This window comes from Nymphaea colorata, chromosome 4 (genome assembly GCF_008831285.2).
Source record: "Nymphaea colorata isolate Beijing-Zhang1983 chromosome 4, ASM883128v2, whole genome shotgun sequence".
NCBI lineage: Eukaryota > Viridiplantae > Streptophyta > Magnoliopsida > Nymphaeales > Nymphaeaceae > Nymphaea > Nymphaea colorata.
In genome coordinates this window covers 27,326,641-27,347,023 of record NC_045141.1, presented here as the reverse complement: position 1 = coordinate 27,347,023, position 20,383 = coordinate 27,326,641, and the positions used below count along the sequence as shown (strand labels likewise).

The 20,383-nt window shown below is 42.5% G+C and overlaps 1 protein-coding gene across 2 annotated transcripts; it reads right to left on the bottom strand.

Annotated features, from left to right (window-relative positions):
- Window positions 1-3,759: 3,759 nt before the first annotated feature.
- Window positions 3,760-9,589, bottom strand: LOC116253693 (protein root UVB sensitive 2, chloroplastic). 2 transcript variants are annotated; one of them, XM_050077685.1, is made up of 10 exons: window positions 9,435-9,589; window positions 8,974-9,087; window positions 8,032-8,120; window positions 7,834-7,918; window positions 7,521-7,580; window positions 7,321-7,414; window positions 7,124-7,221; window positions 6,809-6,988; window positions 5,098-5,220; window positions 3,760-4,743 (listed from the first exon to the last, which is right to left on the bottom strand). In XM_050077685.1, the coding sequence occupies exons 1-10, from the start codon at window positions 9,585-9,587 to the stop codon at window positions 4,273-4,275; spliced, it is 1,467 nt and encodes a 488-aa protein (XP_049933642.1). In that variant the 5' UTR covers window positions 9,588-9,589; the 3' UTR covers window positions 3,760-4,272. The 2 variants fall into 2 exon arrangements, with proteins under 2 accessions (XP_049933642.1, XP_031484491.1); XM_031628631.2 differs by having other exon boundaries at window positions 9,252-9,501.
- Window positions 9,590-20,383: the final 10,794 nt, after the last annotated feature.

Here is a 20,383-nt window from a genome sequence, read left to right as displayed (position 1 = left end):
AATTTTCTCATGCTGTTGTATTATATATGTCTAATTCAAGAAACACCTGAAAACTAAATAAATGTGATAAACTATGTGGAGTGATTAATGATTGATTAATAAGGTCATATTGTAAATTTTTTTTTGGTTTTTTCAGAAGGCAAGGTACCAGCTGTTTAAAGTCGGTTCTCATAAAGACAATGAAAACCATAAGTAACAATTTTAGAAAAAAAAAATCCTTTAAGATGTCTGACACTTTGTCTTGTGACTATCGAGCATGGGTAATCATAGTTCGTTAACGAGCTGATTACTTGCAAATCGGTTATCTAAAATGAATAGAGTCGGAGGAGGTAAGTTTTCAGTTTTATGTCTACCAAACCTAATCCAGAGGTTCAAGCAAGTAAAAACTTGAGTTCAATCTTGCTTGCTTATATATTAGCATATCGTACTTTTACATGTACGCAAATGCATATAGAAGAAGCCCTAATCTGTATTGGTTCCATCTGGTCCTTCTTCTTAAAAATCAGAAAAAGAAGGAAACGAAGTACAAATTGCAGAAACAAGTGAAGATCGAAGTGAGTGAACTACAAGACGTCCGTAACTTTGAATTTGAATCCTGATCTCCTTCTTCAATATTCATCGTTCAACGTGATATAGTTTAATTACACAGCAGCCTTTCCGATGTCCATCTACAAAACTAACGTTTCACAATTTGCCGGTTTGGCCTCGAACTTGCGTGCTGGATCCACTTTTGCAAGACTTTACGGAAAAATGAGCCAATAGAATTTGACCCCCATCTTAGATTTCTTGCTTTGACCGAAAAAACGTTCCTTTCGTCTTCCCAATTGGGACTTTGAACATTCTTGTGCACTGGTAATGGTGAAGGCAATTGGCCAATGAACACCAAAGTATGTATAGATGAAAAAAAAAAAACCCCCCAATTTTATACTAAAAGGATCATCATTTTAGGAACCGACCCGTAAAAGTGCAAAGCTCGGACAAAGCAAATAAGCATGTTGGTTATAAATATTTATAAAACGAAGTGGCAAAGGTGGTTAATTATTCAAATGACGTAATTAATGATGGAGGGATTAGAATTAATTTGTAATAAATGCCGAACCCCACAGCACGCCCATTTGTGATTTTGATAAGCATGAAGTCTTTTTCATTTGCAGCTTCAAAAGAATGAGTGACACTGACATGATTGCTAAAAAACGGATCTATTTTAGAAATCAAAGCCACACACCAACTTAACCGAATAAAGGCGTCTAGGGTCCAAAATATTTGTTATTCGCTAATTTATTGTATCCGTCTTTGTTAATGCAACATGGCGAGTGAACTCTGTTTCATAATATTCCGAGTCCTGAAGGCGGCTTCAATAGCTTCACAATTACGAACATATAAGACAAGTAATCAAGCGGTTCCCATTTTTTGAGAGGTGCCCAATCTGAAGTATATATATCAGAATGTTTTTCTTTGAAAAGCTATGTCGTTTGACCAAAATTATATATATCAGAATGTTTTTCTTCGAAAAGCTATGTCGTTTGACCAAAATTATATATATCAGAATGTTTTTCTTCGAAAAGCTATGTCGTTTGACCAAAACATTACCAAGGGCACTATCCGTCCTCGCATAGCGCTTTCTGCTTCAAGCATTTGCGATTTCACCACACCACCAACGGCTAGCTAGATTTGAATTAGATTGAGAAAAAGGAAAAGAGAAGGAAATCGTCAACGACATATTATCTGCCGGAAAGTGCCCATTCTTCTTTCTTTTTTTTTCTTCTCTCACGTAAGGTGCTTTCTTAATGGGGAACCGTGCAAAAAAAACTTGGTCAAGACTTAAAAATAAACCTGTTGGGACTGTGTTGGCAGGTCCCTTTAGAAGAAAAGCTCTGGCATGCCAACAGGATCGCACTCAACATCCAAATGTGTTTCTCCCTAACACCGTAAGATTAAGAATTTGTTTTTATAAAAAATATTGTCCTATTTCACTTCCTCAAGCCATCTGGAGGAGGGGCCACTGGAAAAAAAGCTCCTCTTTACCCTATAGCAGGTTCTGTGTCAAGATCGTGATTGCAACTATTCTTCAAACGAAATTATTACGTGCAGTGTAGCCACCTCATCCCCACACACACACACACATACATATATATTGATATCGTTAACTATATTAGGTATTTTTTATAACATCTCGGTAAAATTTTCTTTGTTGTTAAAAAACCAGAAAAAAACTGTTATCATTGGATTTTTTTTCTCAAAAAAGAAAAATTGTGACTAACAATATTTAAAACACTAGCAATCTGTGTGATGAATCGCTATATATCATGTCCTTCAGTAATTTCCCCCTACCACTGCATGAAATGGGTTGAAATGTGGTAGTAAGCATTTTAGAACTGCTTGTGAGGTGTTATGCTGACATCCCTGAGAAAAAAATAAAAGAGGAAGGCTTGGGTTGCCCAGTTGCTAAACGAACCTGAATCCCTTGAGACAACCTGGGAGATCAATTTTGATTGCAACTGCTACACATACTGATTTGTTTTTGCAGCATTTGCCTCCGAGCGGGACTAATTAGCTCATTTACATAGAAAAATTGGACCTTGAGTGAGTCAGACCTCCCACGTAAGGTTTCAAATCTACATCTCGCTAGATCAATTCTCATTAGCTTAGACTCTGCAATATCTTTAGACTCGTTCATTTACAGCTTTACATCCTCACTAAAATCATGGCTATCGAGTCCGTAGCAGCAACAGAACACATCTGTCCATACTTCACTGGTATTTTCGCTGCCCACTAATGATTGATTCTTCTGGTGGTTCAGCATTCGACTCCAAACCCATCTTTTCCTATTTTCGCTTTCCGCCTTGGAATTATCTGAAACTTGTGGATAGAGAAGAGAGAAAGAGAGAGAGAGAGAGTCTTCGAAACCTGTGGTCACTTCTCTCTATAGCGGAACCCAACGTGAAGATAGGGCCCTCGTAAAATATAAGCCAAGATTATTGATTTATGGAATATTGTATTTGTCGTAGATATGTGAGGCCATGAGATGGAGCGGAGAAGATGGAATCCAGTAGCCTCTAAATTGTAAAATAAAGAGCCTTCACTAGAAGCCATAGATGAAAATATAATTGGGTAGAGAATGTAAAAGTCACAGTTACATATATCTGAAACACTTTTTGAATCCTGCGTAGATATGCACAAAGTTGCAATAAAGATGAAATGCGCCAAGTGCATGTTTATGCTTCACTTTTGAAAAGCTGTAACTCACAGGTAGGAAAAAGTTATGATATAGGTATTAATCGAACGCTCCTTCGGCCACGGGCCTAAGCGCTGCCTAGTCTGTAGCCGAGTGAGACCGACCAGCGCCAGCAGTCGCAGGTTGCCAAACTTGACATTCTTACTAACTCAAAAAAGGATAAATAACTTCATATCTAATCTTGAAATGCAAGCTACAGAATTCATAGGTTATCTGAAAATTCTTGTGGATATCAAGCATAACAGATTAGCCCTTCATGTGGCTCGAATGGCTGATGGGGAGCATTATAAACAGTGGAAGGACTTAACGTCGGAATGTGATCTTCCCACTATTTTTCGTGCAATGCATCTATCGAAATAGACTGCAGGGGCCGGACTAACCCCATCTTGCCGAACGGGAGACCCGAAACTTATCCACCCACCGACTTCAGCATGCTGGAAGAAGCCTCGGATGCTGGTTCTATTACTTTGGACAGTCATGGCATCTAGAACATTCATCAAACACCTGACCCTCGAAACAAATCATCACATGCAAACGAACGAATACATTTAATTATTTTTGCATCCTGATATAAATTTGCATGAACAAATATAAATTACCATAGCAGCATATCTTATGCGTTTGAAAAGATCAACAGCTTTACTGATGAGGAAAGTCCACCAGAAAATGCGGCGGCATAATGCCAAATTCAAATAAGCACTACAAATAACAGGTAAACGAAACCAAGTGATGGCACGCTTCTAAGCTGCAGACTACGGGCTCAGGTAAATGAACCCAAATGACAGATGCTTCTAAGCCGTAGGATATTGGCTAAAGTAGCTAATGACGGCCGCAGGACCAAGGCAATGATCAGCGTCCAACAATATTTAAGAAGCAGTGAATGACCAATGTGCTTACAGAAGGTTTCGACTGGATACCTTCCACTATAGAAATTCAAGCAAAAAAATCAACTACCAGAGATGTACAACTTTTACGGAGCCTTGCAATTATCTGGCTGACTTCCAGCCAGATCAGGTGTAAGAAAGCATAACTTGGGCTTAGCCACTAGATGAAGCAACAGCTCCAGAAACAGTTGGAGATCTCCAAGCGAACCGGCTCCCTGATCCATCCAGGAATTGGTCTGTATGCCAGCCTCTTTTCTGCACTTCTGCTATGAAAGAAGGAAAAACAAGGTTCATTTTCGCATGGGCTTCAGATAAGGTCTCCATGCTTGCTCTACCTTCCAGATTATCTGTTCCTGTGGCATAAGCAGCTACCAGCCACCCTCTTAATGCATCTTCACCAGTGGCACCATGTTCTAAAATCATGTCCGTCCACTTGTTGCCACAAACTAACAAAAACTTTTCCATTGGAAAAGTCTCTTTAACTTTGCTCAATCTTGAAGGCATTCTGACAACCTCACGTAACCGTCTTCCCACTTTCACATTTCCAGCTTCTTTGATTAAGCGATCAGGAAAAAGAAGGCTTTCTCTGTACCTCAACTCTGCAGGACTAGATACATGTCCAGTCTGCAACATTAACAGTTCAAACGACAACAAATTTGTGAGTTGTTCATTACACCAAGTCCTAAAAGAGTAAAATCTGCCCCAAAAAGATAATCCTGTGGCCACAGGTTGACCAAGCCTCAATTCCCTCATTGGACTCAGCATTGTAGGGAAAACTGTTCCTAACTTGCAGTTTTCACAACAATTTAGAAAGAACTCAAACATAACAATTGTGTACATCTACAAGGATTAGTTCGGCTGATCAGATGAAACCGATGCCCAAGTTTGTCTAGACTTACATTGATCAAACCTAGGCTGAACTAGGGGCCAAACTCCGGATCCTAAGTTCCTAACTACATCTTTGTTCAGCCCACGTACCTTGATAAATTTCTCTACTATCATGGCTGTTCTCTGTGGATTCAGTGTGTTAACCGGAGCAGCGCGCATCTCTTCAGTGACACTATAAATATGCACAATGGAAAGCAAAGGAGCAACTACCAACTGCAGGCAAGAAAAAACAGTTTACGTGTTAGTTCCAGTGAAACATGAAATAAAGATCAGAAAATTTTGAAACGTGTCATGTATGGAAAAAAAAGCATGCATTGAGTATAATTTATAATCATCCATCAATGAACAAGCAATACCACATGCACTTCAAAATCTTCTCCATTCCCAAAACTAAATTAAGATACTGAAGTTCATGATATTCCTCCCTGTGTAACCAGAAAACAACCACCCCACATGTGCATGCAACATGCATACCCTGAACTTGTAGACAAATCAGATGAATATAACAAAGACACTTGAAGTAATCAACTTTCATTGTCTTCTTCCCCAGGACGATTGTTGGATCTCTTCTACTTCTAACTCAGAGTACAGTCCCACTATTGCTATCCACCATGCTTCCAATATAGCACCTCAGTGCTGGGTTACCATGTCTATGGAACTTGTATAGCTAAGCCACTATAATCACTTCAGGCTACGCCATGGCTATCAAAATCTCCTATACATATTCAGAAGCACATTTTGCTGAAAGCTGTTTCAGAAACTGAACCTTAGGGACTTCCAAACTTTTTTTTTCATACATCCGTTGTATCATGTATGCTTCCAAGACCATTGTTCTTTCAACTTGGGAAACATACTCTTCCTTGAAATCCACATTAATACAGAATCAATGAACTGTGATTTCAAAGGAAAGGGCACCATAACGAATCCATTTACTTGAGGTGAGAGATAAAGATAAATAACAATAGAGATAAATAACAATGCATTTTCCTTTAGAATTTTTTTAGGTTCAATCATTAATAAAACTAAAGCAACGTTTAGGTTATTCAGTTAAAAAAACCGCCAAGGCCAAAGTTGTTCTAAGATGTTCCCATGGCATAAGAACATCCTATGCAGAAGTTAATGTTATCAACACATGGTGTCTTTTTACTTGCACCTTGAGACAGAGACAACAAAAGGATGATTCCATACAGATGCAGCATAAAGTTCGCAAATAAATTATTTTACTACACAATCACTTTGATCATTTTGTACTTGTAAATTCTAGCAAGCTCATCTATCTATTTCTTTTCCCAGTCATGTATCATTTGCTACCGTACACAGATCTCAAAAGTCCCTCTGCTATTGGTCCGACTTCCTGCAGAACAACTTGATTCAGCTTCCAGCTCAACAACCTTAAGCATGACGACCATTTCCTACACCAGTTGAGTGGTTCAACAACCATGATACTCTATCATACTTTGGCATGATCAACGCCTACTTCTGCCAGGATAAAGAAGTCTTTTGATGTCCTTAATAGAGCAACTCTTATCTTGAATTGTTTTGGTGTCATGGAACTACTGTAGCCTGTAGGAACCATCAATTTGTCAAATATGCAGTTCATATTTTCCTTTTCGAGTAGGCCTGCTACATAAAATTTTGGCAATCTAGAAAAGCAGCTAACTACCATTCCTTGGAGAAGGTTGTCGAGATTATTCAGAAAAAAAAAATGCCTAAATCAGGAAATGCTTGCCAGAATCTCATTAAATCGGTCAAACACGAGTATCGTGCAACTCCACAGAACAAAGAAGACCACAAAACTTACCTTTCCTTGCATTGATGCACAGACTGTAGATGCTAACTGAATACCCACTCCCATCCCCACCACATTAAACAGTGTTGAGATGGCCTCTCCTTTAGCAAAGAGATCACTAAGATTGTTTTCTTTAGCAAAGGAAGAATATATCGGCAACCGAGTGGCTCTTGCTGCAACAACTGCCATTCCCTAGGAAGTTCGAAAGGAAATGGAAGAAGTTATTGAAGCCAAAGATGGACTTAGGAAAACCAATAAGGGAATGAGAAAAACATCTTGCAGAAGTAAACCAGTAAGAATAAAACAAAGAACAGATAAAGAAGGTGCCTTTGCAAAGTTTCCAATTCCAGCCATTTCAAGAAAAAGGTGAGGGAATAAGGGAGAAAGAACTTCCAATCCAGTCCCAAAATCGTACAGGATATCCGCTGCAGGGAGAAACACATTACATTGCTATCAACAAAAGATTTTAAATTTCTTACTGCTGAAATGATGACATATGTGCCAGTAATAAGACAAACACAAACCAAATATCCTCCATCGTTTTGGTTCAGAATCCATTCTTGCACCCATATTGCTACATATAAGTTTTCCAATATGTTGCATTCCATCCTTCAAAACCTGGGAAATGAGTGAGCAGACCAAATAAGGAAGCTAGCGGATGCACTTTCCATTTCCACATATTCACATGAAGGACACAGAGAGCTGACTTGAACGTAGAACTTACCCAGCTCACTGCTGTGGCCTGCGCAGGAGTCGGTCGCAATCCTGCAGCAAACAATAATGACTGCATAGCTATAAGAATATTGAGCTGCAGTGGAGTTCTACCTCCAAACCACAATGTTAAGGCAAATAAAGCAATACTTGCCCTTAGCTTAGAGAAACAGTGAAAATGGAACTTGTTCTCTTTTTAACAGAAAAGAAAAAATTTAATACCATTATATACAATTCTCAGATAAATGATATTTTTAAGTAAACAAAACTTTTGTGGTGTTGCATAAGGGAACTTGAAAAGATAAACGTGACAGCAATAGTCATACCTGAGTTGACAGGACAGAGAGGGCTGCACTAGAAAAATGCTGCATTGCTCGAAATTTGGTATATGTCAGGTAACCTTCACCCACACTGCACAAAGAAGTTGATACTCAAGCAATAGAAAATGCTTCCCGTTTCTATACAAACCAAATAAGGCCAGCTAATTGATAATTGGATGATAACATTGATAACTGAAGATAAACCTGTATGGATATCCAGAAGGAAAAAATTTATTCATGAACGACTCGACCATCCGATGAGCTATTGGCCTGGAATCATCTATAACCTTCACCTACACAATGTTTATACCTTTTAGACAAAATCCCTAACAGATGAAAATGTGCAGTGTGCACATGCTGCTGCAGAATCGACGATTTTCTACCAATGCATAGGATAGACCATAGGAAGGTTATCGCAATAAGGAATTTACAAAAATTATCCTAAACGCAACATCCATGAGCATTTGTGGAAAGGACTAAAGACAAACTTGTAGTCAGTCTACTTGAGAAGGAGGTCAGCAGTTGTGGAGGATAAAATATACCAAGGAACAAAAAGGTAAACAACACGAACATATAAGAACATATTATGAGCTGTAAGACTATTAGCAAAGATTTGCAATTTCATTGCACGAGCACATTCTTCAACTAATTCTGTGACTCAGGACTGAGGCAATGTTCAGATATAAAAATGTGAAATATTGTAGGTGCAAATGATTAGTTCAAACAAAAGCCCAATGTTCCCCTGATATCACATTGCAAATCACAGTCTATGGAGTCCCTTGTAACCCGGAAAACGTTGAGCAATAACTATAAGAAGAGGGTTGTAAAAATAAGTTTAAGTAATTTCACAGGTTTCTTTCCCGTCTGATGTTATGTAGGCATAGTAAACGTTGTATATGTGCGCACTCTGGTTCAGATTTCTCGCTTCGCCACAGCTGATTCAGTCTATCCTGCAAACAGTCTATGGGACCATTCGTAGCTAACCTTTCAATATTTGCACTATCCACATTTCCACCATATCAAGCATACAAACACCCCAGAAAATGCAAAAAAAAAGCCTGGAAACCATAAGACGTTCACATACATGTGCCAATATACGATTGCAGAGGAAAATGAAGAGGCAAATAGAATGAAACAGAAACGAACAGAGAGATTGCCGAATTCGTCGAATCGACATGTTCGAGCAACGGTGTCCCAGGTTTCCGTCCAGCAATCCGGCACAGGTTCGTCAGGTTCCTTGTCCCGCGGCCTCAGCTTATCCTGCAAGTCCAACGAAACAGTTAAGAATAGGCGGGCCCTCTTTCCCATCAAAAAGAAGAAGAAGAAGATAGCAGCTAAGTTGCAACTGATGGGGAAACTTTCGAAAAGGAGTTCAGGCGGGAAAGGAATTGGGGGTTTTCCCCTTCGCCTCTCCTTCCGTTTACCAGTAAGCCCATGACCATGACTAGGAGGACGCCACAACCAACCACCGCTACGCGGGGAGCGGCGGGGAGGGGATGGATGGAACAGTGGAACGGACAATTAGCCGGAAGGAGGCACGAGGCCCTGTTATTGTACGGCCGAGGACGAGAACGAGGGGATCATATGATAGTGTTATTTGGCCATACCAGGGGGCGGCGTGGCGTGGGTTTGGCATCCAACCCGGCCGTAGGAAAATGCACCGCAGCGTCCACCTTTTTCTCTACGCAGTCAGTCACAGGTCCACTACTTTCCTCATTTTTCACTCGCACCGCACGCATCCGCATCAACAAAATTAACATTGACATCTCATTCAATAGGTGGAAATCCCTTAACCTCCTCGACCGCTTATACTTTCGCAATATTTCTTGCCATTTACTCTTTCGCTTGTAACATGTTTCACCCTTTTATGCCTTGGATTTGCCTCATACGGGTTGAAAATTTTGTAAAGCAGCTTTGCATTCCAAATTTTCCATCTCACCTCATGTCACTAAAAAAATATTTGCAAAAAAAAAAAAAAAGAAAGTTTACGACACGTTTTATAGAAAACTTGAAATCTAGCTTATTTTTAATTTCCAAAATATGGTTTTTAAGTTGGTAAAATCCTGTACCCCATACTAGCTATACATAGATTCATAAATATAATTTCTTTCATAAAAAAATTTGATTGCCTTTTCTCTGAACCTTGAACACATAGATCCATTTGAAATTGAAAACAAGGCTTCCCGTTTTGAAAATGTATTCAACCCTACTAATCTATCTCAAATTTCTTTCATGTACTTCGTTAGAGACATATTTCAGCTTAAGCTTTAAATTTTGAAAAAAAAAAAAAGAAATTCTTCTTGATCCTTGCTTAATTTTGTTAGTAAAAAAAATTAAATATCAAGGTCCAACCGATTTTTATGTTCAACTCGATGTGATAAAGACTTGGATCCAATTAAATTTGATATGGATTTTGATTATTCAAAACATTACATTTACTTATTTCGACGGCAATTGAAATTTCTAGGACTGATTATGTGATGACCATTGAACTTTTGAAGAAGAATTTTTTTTTTAGGGTGGTAGGGTATAACACCTACTACCTTTTCTTTGGAAAAGAAAATGATGTAATTAATTTCAGCCTTTTTTTTTGTTCTGTTACTCTCTGACCTAAAGCCCTGTCAAGTGCTGCCGAGGGCGCAGCGAAGAACTGCCAACATCGCTAGGGAGGCTAAGGAAGACACTGGCTACGAGTGCCGAGAAATTTTATTGTGAAGCTAACATTATGATGGCTCTAGTTGAAACAGGTGTTCCTAATGCAATGGAGGTTACCAGTCCCGAGCAATAGTATAGCGCACTAACAGCCAAGGAGGGCGATGCGGGCAGAGGAGAACTTTTCTCTAGTGAGGCTATCTCCTCCACTCAGACCAAGTTGGGAGCAAGCGCACCAAGTTATTCCGGACCACATCCTCAGGCTTCGTCGGGGAGCAGCTCAGCGACCCCAGCTCAAGTCAAACAAGACATGGCGCTCAGTTCAGGAACGGTCGGACATGAACAGACTGCACAGAAACAGACTCCCAGCTCAGGAATAGGAGGACAGGAACAGGCGGAACCCGGACAGACATGTAGCACAGGTACAAGACAAAGACAGAAGATGTCCAGTCGGTTCCAGGACAGACAGGCAACACCAGCACATACTGCACCAGGACAGAGGATGTTCCGGCGTTTAGGACAGAGACAGACGAGGGAACCGAGACAGCAAGAGATGAAGGTCGTGTAGACCGAGTCTAGACGAAGTGGGTTTGGACCCAGGCTGAACTTCACGGCAGCAACGAGGATCGAGGTGCAAACTCAGTTCGGAGTCTTTTAGGTTGGCCGACTTGGTCGAACCGATACTTTGTACAGTTGCTTTTGCTTTGTCTCTGTTTTATTTTAGTTGAGGTACCAGAACATACAAGAACGTTTCAAGTCACTTAAGTTATATAAGCTAAGTGATGAACAGTAACCATAAGTTTTTTTTATTAATGAAATGATGTTTTGAGTTTGTTCTCTCCTAATGGAGCTTGGCTACTTCGGTGGCTGTAATGACGCCACCTGAAATCTCACTTGAAATGCTCTCTCTGTGAGCCTAGTGCTGGAGTTGGTGTAGACGTTAGGGCTTGATAGTTGAGCAACCAATGAAATGGCGCCAAAGGCCATTATCGAAAGTTGGGTTGCGTTTTCCATGCTCCATTGAAAGAGAGCGACCACCTGTGCGGGACTTCTGGCCACTGGAAGATCAAGAGGCAGTGATCGCCATCGAGGGATTGCTTAGAAGGACAAAGAAGTCGTTGTTGCGGTGGAGTACTCCTTCTCTGCAAGTCGACATTCGGCGGTGCTTCAATCGGTAAGTTCTTGTTCTCCTGAGGACTGCCATTGAAGTTTTCGTGTGTTCCAGCTGGAAATCATAACGCCGCTGAGCTGGGAGCAATTCCAATCAGTTTGGTATAATGTGAATTGTAGATTGGGCGATCATTTTCGATCTGAAGGAACTGAGAATCAAGCAGTGTTGATGGTCTTACGCATTCGAAGAACTGAATACGGTCATTCGTCTAACACAAGCCCAGATAAGCTGATCGAGGCTTTGGTCAGTGATTTTTTGTTGCATTGCATTCATTTTTATCCTTCTTATTGTCTGCAACGAGGAATCAAGGATAAGATTTGGAAAATTGAGTGGATGCGATCAGAAATATCCCTACACTCGGTTCCTTGCATTGCCGCCAATCTGTTTCTGATCAGATGCAAATATGAAGAAATCAGAAATTATTTCAGCAATCGGACACTTGGGTCACCTGCTCAATATCCCAACGGTCAATCTGAGCTTTACTTAAGTTAAGTCGGTGCCCAGACGAGAGAGAAATCGACCGATGAACAGCATGTTGTTCGGACCTCTGTTCTGCCGTCCACCTTTGTCTGATCAGATGCAAATCTAAAAAAATCTGGAGTTCCTTTTGTCAATTGGATACTTGGGTCACCTTCCCAACATCCCTACGGAGCTTTTGAACTTAATTTGAGTAAAATCCATTCAGTATCCAGGGAGATATCCTCATTGAACATACTCTGAAGGAATTCAGCTGCTATTTCCTGTTCTGCTTCAGCACTAAGCGCACCTGGGCCAGCAAATCTCAACGAGTGGCCTAAAGGAAGCTGACCTGAACATGATCTTTTAGGCATCCAATCCTTGGTGTGTTGGCCATCTACAGTCCAAATTTCAACCAACTTCGATCAGCGGTTGATTTTTGGTGATTTTTCTAAGGATGACATACCCTGTGACCTGTCGCCAGCTCCCTATTCTTCACCCGAGCATGTCCTGCACCGGCGACTGTTAACTTCAAGCTTCAATGAGTCTAGTGTACAGTGCTCGGATTCCAGCCAAATTTGGGGCGTTCCTTCATAACCATTTGGAGGAGCTGCTCACTAATTTTCAGATCAATCGGAGGCCTGATTGATTTGATATGATTTTTAGAGTGCTGCCTCCCCCTGTGAACCGCGACAGTTGTTCTCGGCTCTTGCTTGGTCAGAAACAAAACATGTCCTTGCTTGATGATTAGGGTGTTGATTTCTTAGCACTTCGATTAGCCTCCTCCAAAAGATTCTTGGGGTAAGAGTCTGTCTTCGGCGGACTTGCGCACAGCTGGACCGGCCCTAACAGTTTGGTATCAGAGCTGTGTTGGAGGAACTTATTCAGCCAGGGTACTTTGCAAATCCGGTGACGAATTCAGTTGATCGCATGTCCAAATTGTGTTTATGATGATCTGGAAGGATTTCTGACGAATTTTCGCATCCATCGAGCACAAGATCGTCGAAATCCGTCCAGAAACAAGAGAGATACAACGGTTTGAATTAGATAGGAGTTTCCTGTCATTTTTTTTTGCGGCAGCAAGAACAAACTTTCCGGCGCCGTGTTCTTCAGTCCCTGACAGTGTCTGCTATTTGCTGTCATACCCAGAGCCGATACGCACAGATGCGAATCTCGTCCTAAGACATAATCCTCGACGCTCTTAGTGTCCTGCAACGAGTCCCGCTCAACTTGAATCCCAGCTGCCGACGAGTCCCGCTTCGTACGAGTCTGCGACTTTACAACGTGGGTGACATCATGTCGACATGTCCTCATCTTTTGAAGCATGTGTCGCACCTGGACGCCGCCCGATTTTACTCATAAGTAACATTCTCAATCAGCGAATAGTCCAGAATCGACGTCAACTTTGGGACGCTGGCGTTGTTTGCTCCAGCCACGAATTTGGTCGAGCAGATATCCATTGGAATCGTCTTCCTCTTGTCTTTCTGCTCACCAATTTTCAAATTTTTTGATGAGGGCATCAGGGTGCAGCGAATTTTTGGGTGCCAACTACTCTGAGCTAAATTCTGGAATTGAGTACAATTGCGGTTGAACAGAAAAGGCGTGACTTTGGGCCTAGTGAGTTTTTGACAGTGATTGAATCTGAAAACAAGCTTGGAGGCTTGAAGACCAACCTACAAGAAGATATCGAATTTTGAAGGAGCAAAGGTCTCTGGAGCGGCTAACAGAGAACTTAAGTGTTGCTGGAACCAGGCCTGCAAGGGGGATCCTTGCTTGCGCCCCATTCTGTCACACAGTCTGGGTATTCCTAATCATCTGGTGACGGTCTCAGCTAATTTGCTGATATTCTTCTTGGTTTGAGTTCTTACTGTTTTGTGGAGGTAATTTCTGACTTCTGCCTACTGTGTACAACAGAGGACCAAGGAACAGGAGCTACCTTGGCAACGCACATACACCGGCATTCAACAACGCTTGTCTCACCCCATTCAAGTTTGCTCCTGGGGTTCATTTGGTGCTCTAGTGATGCTTCTCCACTTATAGATTTCCTGCAATAGTTATCTTAATTATTTGGTAATTGCTTGCCTGGTTTTGGAATATGAAACGTGTAGTAGGGAAGCTTGTAGCAAGTTTGAGCTGAGGAGCTGCAACTGAACCTGTTGATCGTGTTAGAAGTCATAGCTTATGCCGGGCTAAGCGGCGTTTGCTTCCCCCTAAGACATGTCCATCAACAGGGGTTAAATTCATCTATGGTGACGACTTCTAACATTCTAAGGAATGCATTGTTTACTAGTCATTTCTGAACAGTAACTCTCAGTTACATTGTTGAATAGCTATTGCCAAGAGGAAGGAGCAGTTGCAGCAACCGTGAACTAAGCTGATTCCGAGATAAGGAATGGCGTACGCTGTTGCCAATTCAGCGTCTGCATCGCTCTATCACGTCAACGCACTAGGGGTTTCACATATAAGTGCATTCTCTTCTCCTTCTTAGTTACTAAAATTCATTACAGTAACTATGTTGTCCCTGTTTTGAGCAATGAGGACGCCCATTGGATCAGTTTGTGGACGGATGCCTCTATTGCTGTCGCTGGAGTGCTGAATACCAAGGAGTTGGCATTTCCTTCTTGGTGGTATCGTTGGACTTGCTCCAGCCAGGTTGGACTCGATACACCCTATAGATCAAGGGTGGACATTATTGCTTTTAGCCCAACCATTCCGGCATGTAGTCGACGGGGTTACCTCCAAAGCTCATTATCTAAGAACACGAATCCGGACTAGAGATCTACCTAGGGTGCATGGTGATGGTTTGCACGGTCTATGCATGGTTTGGCAGCTGATGTATAGATGAGTATGTTGATGACTTGTGAGTGAGGTGAAAGGATTTTGTACGCTATGCTTGTAAAACCTCAAACCCCTTATCTTGTAGTAGGTTGAGACCTCGCTTGGGAAAACATACCTTGTATCACTCACCTTATGACTGATTTGGTTGGGGTGACTGTCCAACCGAGTAGATAAAATGTATAAATTGTTGATCTAGCCGACCTTGTGTCTCAGCCAAGAGATATTGGGAATGAGTTACTTTCAGCATCGAGCATGCTTTGATCGACATCCAGGCAGCCTTACCAGTTAGCTTTAAAGACACAAGTTACAAGCATGAGTGATCGGAGGGATAGTGATTTTGTTGAGGAATCTGCTTACGGCTACAACTCATATGAGAAACAAGGCTTATATAGTGGATCAGATGAGTATGAGCCATCTTACGCTAGTGAGGCTTGCAATCCTAATGATGAAAGTGGATATGATTCCACCAGTAATACCTCTAACCAGTCTGAGGAAGAAGGCTGTGATAGTATGAAGATGAAGACGATGACCAGCAGACTGATTCCGAGAACGTCGATCAAGGATCCAAATGCTCCCAAGCGAGCCAGATTAGTGAAGATGAGCACTTGACTACCGGTGAAACCGGTGATCAGTCAAGTGATGAATCTTGCAAGGGATGGGAAAACGACTATGGGGTTCCATCCCCAAATGAGCATTCTGGTTATTCATTCCACGCGTATCACAGGTTCACTTTGGTTAGAACAGCGGTGTATCACCCCCGAATCAACAATTCCACATTCAGGTATGCAACTAGTAGCAGGACAACAAACAAAAGGAAATCAAACTGTTGTGAGCAACCACAACCCTTAGATGTTTATAACAAATCGAATACCTCCTACAAGCAAAATTCGGCGAACCTATTGAGGTGCGAGCCATCAAAGGCAGCAAGCTTACAACCCTCTACTACCATTTCACTTAAGTCGTCTTATAGCCAGCAAAAGCCAAATGAAAATCTAAAAATCAACAATCGGGACGATCAGCCAAAAGGAAAAAAACTGAAAGATAATTCTCTTGTCTCAGATCTAGGAAGGAGGCCTAATTCAGGCCCATTGGGCAACTGTGGAAATGGTTCTTCACTGAAAATAGAGAACCAAAATCCACAACCTTCAAAGAACCTGTTGAAAGATTCCCTGCCAACAGCGTACAAGTTGCGGGAAGACATATGGACGATTCACATCCGTACCAAAGCCGAACTTCAGTAACAACGAATGGTTGCTTGCTGTCGCGTTCCTATTGAGAACAAAGCGCCAAATCCAGCAAGGCTTGAACCTGTTAAAAATGTTAAGAGCGGGCACCACACTTTCAAGATGACAACCAAAGAGTGCAGAGTGAAAGTGGATTCAGCCATGGTGCGCAACGATAAGCAGCCGGTGAAGATTACCGAGAGACCCGAGATTGTTGTCACTACCAATGCTGACCCTCAACCAACCCTTACCCCCGTTGATTTGAGTATGATCCTAGCAGCTCTTAATGACACGATGGTACACAGGAAAGAGTTTTTGGATGCTTACGGTCGGGTGCCGCAAAACCAAGAGTCTAGGCAAACTCCCAAGGATTGTAACACGGCGGTTGTGAGTGAGAAGCAACTCATTTCAAACACACAAGCATAATTCTTTGAAGTTGAGGGGCTTGTTTCAGCTGAACATGGTGAACATGCCAAATATGTTGCGATTAAAAATGATCTGAATTCCCTAAAGGCATATTTAATACCACGAAAATCTTCTACGGTGGGCAGGTCTACACGTGAGGAGGGAGGTAGTGATAGTGAGGATTCAAATACTTCGAACGATGAGGATGAGGTTGTGGCAACCCGTGAGGAACCATTCGGGGAATACTCTACTTCTGATGATGAAATTACAGATTTACGAGAGGACCTCAAAACGGGTGAGCATCACACTCTAGATAAGCAAAAAGAGAACACTAAGAGTGCTGAAATCCCGGAGTACGAAGAACTTACCCCAACAGGCCACAATAAGCTTGATGAGGTAGCGGTAGCCGTTTATGATCAGCTGAAATCGATACATTGGAATCCTTTCACGCCAAGTGAAACGTCACCTAAGGGGGGTGGCGATGACACCACAGATTTTTCAGCCTGTAGAAAAGGAGAATTTGACTAGCTGGGATGGCCAGATCATGGGCTGAACTTGTTGAAGCAACTCCTAAAGGCCACATTCGTTCTTGTAGCCAATCATAGTCATTACATGCCAACATTTACACATCACTATCGGGCTAAAGTGCACCTACAAATTAGGCTGACTTTTGATCGTGGAAAGTTCATATAAGGGTCGACAACAAACAACTATAAGGGCCTTCACGCAAGAAGGGAGACCCAACTTGGACAACTTCCAATAGATTAAGGACCGAGTTATCCGCTACTATTGATAGGATGGTCCAGACCCAAACAGGAAGATGATTTGGTAGCACTTGGAGGTCGCTATATGGCAAGGGCCAAGAGGCTTCAAGGGCAGGTCTATGACAGAGGAAAATTGTATGGGAGTCCAACATGGGGCGTTTGCACAATGACCGAAAATCATCAACGGCAGCATGAGTCATTGCTTGAGCAGCTGCCAAGGGACCATGGTCTACAACCTACATGAGACAACCAAGTATTAGAGTGGGAGCGAACCACGATGGAGGCTTGGCTTAGAGAGGTAGATCAGGCCACCCGGAGAGATTGCCAAGGACGAGCTTGGGGACAAGCTCGATTTAAGGGGGTGGATTTGTTACGGGCTTACATAGAGCCCCGTCGAGTGCTACCGAGTGTGCAGCTGAAGAACTGCCAACATCGCTAGGGAGGCTAAGGAAGACGCTGGCCGCGAGTGCCGAGAGATTTTATTGTTAGGCTAACCTTTTGATGGCTCTAGTTGAATCAGGCATTCCTAGTGCAAGGGAGGTTACCAGCCCTGAGCAACAGTATGGCGCACTAACAGTCAAAGAGGGTGATGCGGGCAGAGGTGTCCAAATACATAGCGAGGCTAACTGCAGTCTTAGTCTTCAACAGCCTAGCATGCAAGCAGCCAAGGAAGGCATTACGGGCAAAGGAGATCTTTTCTCTAGTGAGGCTGTCTCCTTCACTCAGACTAAGTTGGGAGCAAGTGTACCAAGTTATTACAGACCATATCCTCAGGCTCCATCAAGGAGAAGCTCAGCGAGCCCAGCTCAAGTCAAACAAGATATGGCGTTCAGTTCATAAACAGACAAACATGAACAAAGTGCACAGGAACTGACTCCTAGTTCAGGAACACGAGGACAAGAACAATCGGAACCTGGACAGACAGGTAGCACAGACACAGGACAAGAACAGAAGACGTCCAGTCGGTTCCAAGACAGACAGGCAGCACCAGCACAAGCTGCACCAGGACAGAAGATGTTCTGATGTTCAGGACAGAGACAGATGAGGGAACCGAGACAGTCAGAGATGAAGGTCGTCTAGACCGAGTCTAGACGAAGTGGGTTTAGACTCAGGCTGAACTTCACGACAGCAATGTAGATCAAGGTGCAGACTCAGTTCAGAGTCTTTTAGGTTGGCCGACGGTCGAACCGATACTTTGTACAGTTGTTTTTGCTTTGTCTTTGTTTTGTTTTAGTTGAGGTACCGGGACAATACAGGGACGTCTCGAGTCACTTATGCTATATAAGCTAAGTGATGAACAGTAACCCTAAGTTTTTTTTATCAATAAAATGATGTTTCGAGTTCGTTCTCTCCTGAGGGAGCTTGGCTACTTCAGCGGCTGTAATGACGCCACCTGAAATCTCACCTGAAATGCTCTCTCCGTGAGCCTAGTGCCGGAATTGGTGTAGACGTTGGCGCTTGATAGTTGAGCAACCAGAGAAATGGCGCTGGAGGCCATTACAGGAAGCTGAGCTACGTTTTCCCTGCTCCATTGAAGGAGAGCGACTACCTGTGCGGGTCTTCCGACCACAGGAAGATCGAAGGGCAGTGATCGTCATCGAGGGATTGCTCAGAAAGACAAAGAAGCCGCTGTTGTGGTGGAGTACTCCTTCTCTGCAAGTCGACATCCAGCGGTCCTTCAATCGGTAAGTTCTAGTTCTTCTGAGGACTGCCATTGAAGTTATCGTGTGTTCCAGTTGGAAATCCTAACGCTGCTGATGCTGGTAGCGATTCTAATAAGTTTGGTCTAACACGAATGGTAGAACGGGCGATCATTTCCGATCTGAAGGAACTGAGAATCGAGCAGTGTTGACGGTCTTGCGCATTCGAAAAACTGAATACGGTTCTTCGTCTAACACAAGCCCAGATCGGCTGATCGAGTCTTTGATTAGTGATTTCCTATTGCATTGCATTCATTTCTATCCTTCTTATTGTCTGCAACGAGGAATCGAGAAGAAGATTGAGAAAATCGAGTGGATGCGATCAGAAATATCCCTATACTCGGTTCCCTGCATTGCCGCCAAACTGTTCCTGATAAGATGCAAATATGAAGAAATCGGGGGATTATTTCGGCAATCGAACACTTGCTCAACATCCCAATGGTCAATCTGAGCTTTGCTTGAACTAAATCGGTGCCCAAACGAGAGAAAAATCGACTGATGAACAGCATGTTGTTCGGACCTTTGTTCTGTCGCTTACTTTTGTCTGATCATATGCAAATCTAAAAAAATCTGGAGTTCCTTTCGACAATCGGACACTTGGGTCACCTTCTCAACATCCTTATAGAGCTTCAAACTTGATTTGAGTGAAATCCGATCAGTATCGAGGGAGATATCCTCATCGGATAGATTCAAGAGGAATTCTGCTGCTATTTCTTGTTCTGTTTCAGCACAAGCCTTAGCGCACCTAGGCCAGCAAATCTCAACGAGTGGCCTAAAGGAAGCTGATATGAACCTAATCTTTTGGGCGTCCAATCCTTGGTGTGTTGGTCATCTAAAGTCCAAATTTTAGCCCATTCCGATCAGCGGTTGATTTTTGGTGATTTTTCTAAGGAGGACATACCCTGTGACCCGTCGCCTGCTCCCTGTTCTTCACCCAAGCCTGTCCTGCACCGGCGACTGCGATTGATTATCAACTTCAAGCTCCTACGAGTCCAGTGTAGAGTGCTCGGATTCCAGCCAAATTTGGGGCGTCCCTTCATAACCATTTGAAAGAGCTGCTCACCAATTTTCAGATCAATCGGAGGCCTGATTGATATGATATGATTTTTAGAGTGCCGCCTCTCCCTGTGAACCGCGACAGTTGTTCCCGGCTCTTGCTTGGTCTGAAACAAAACCTGTCCTGGCTTGATCATTTGGGCGTTGATTTCTCAGCACTTCGATTAGCCTCCTCCAATTAATTCTTGGAGGTAAGAGTCGGTCTTCAGTAGCGGATTTGGGCACAGCTGGACCGGCCCTAACACTTTCCCAGTTTTAAGCCACAACCTAAGCTTGGGGAGTTGAAACAGA

Excerpts from the sequence above, each read along its gene's own strand:
- LOC116253693 (XM_050077685.1), bottom strand. The coding sequence starts at position 9,587 with ATGTTAATTTTGTTGATGCGGATGCGTGCGGTGCGAGTGAAAAATGAG. Across the intron at positions 9,088-9,434 it reads CCACGCCACGCCGCCCCCTG|GATAAGCTGAGGCCGCGGGA; the intron begins GTATGGCCAAAT and ends TTGGACTTGCAG. Across the intron at positions 6,989-7,123 it reads GAATTGGAAACTTTGCAAAG|GGAATGGCAGTTGTTGCAGC; the intron begins GCACCTTCTTTA and ends CGAACTTCCTAG.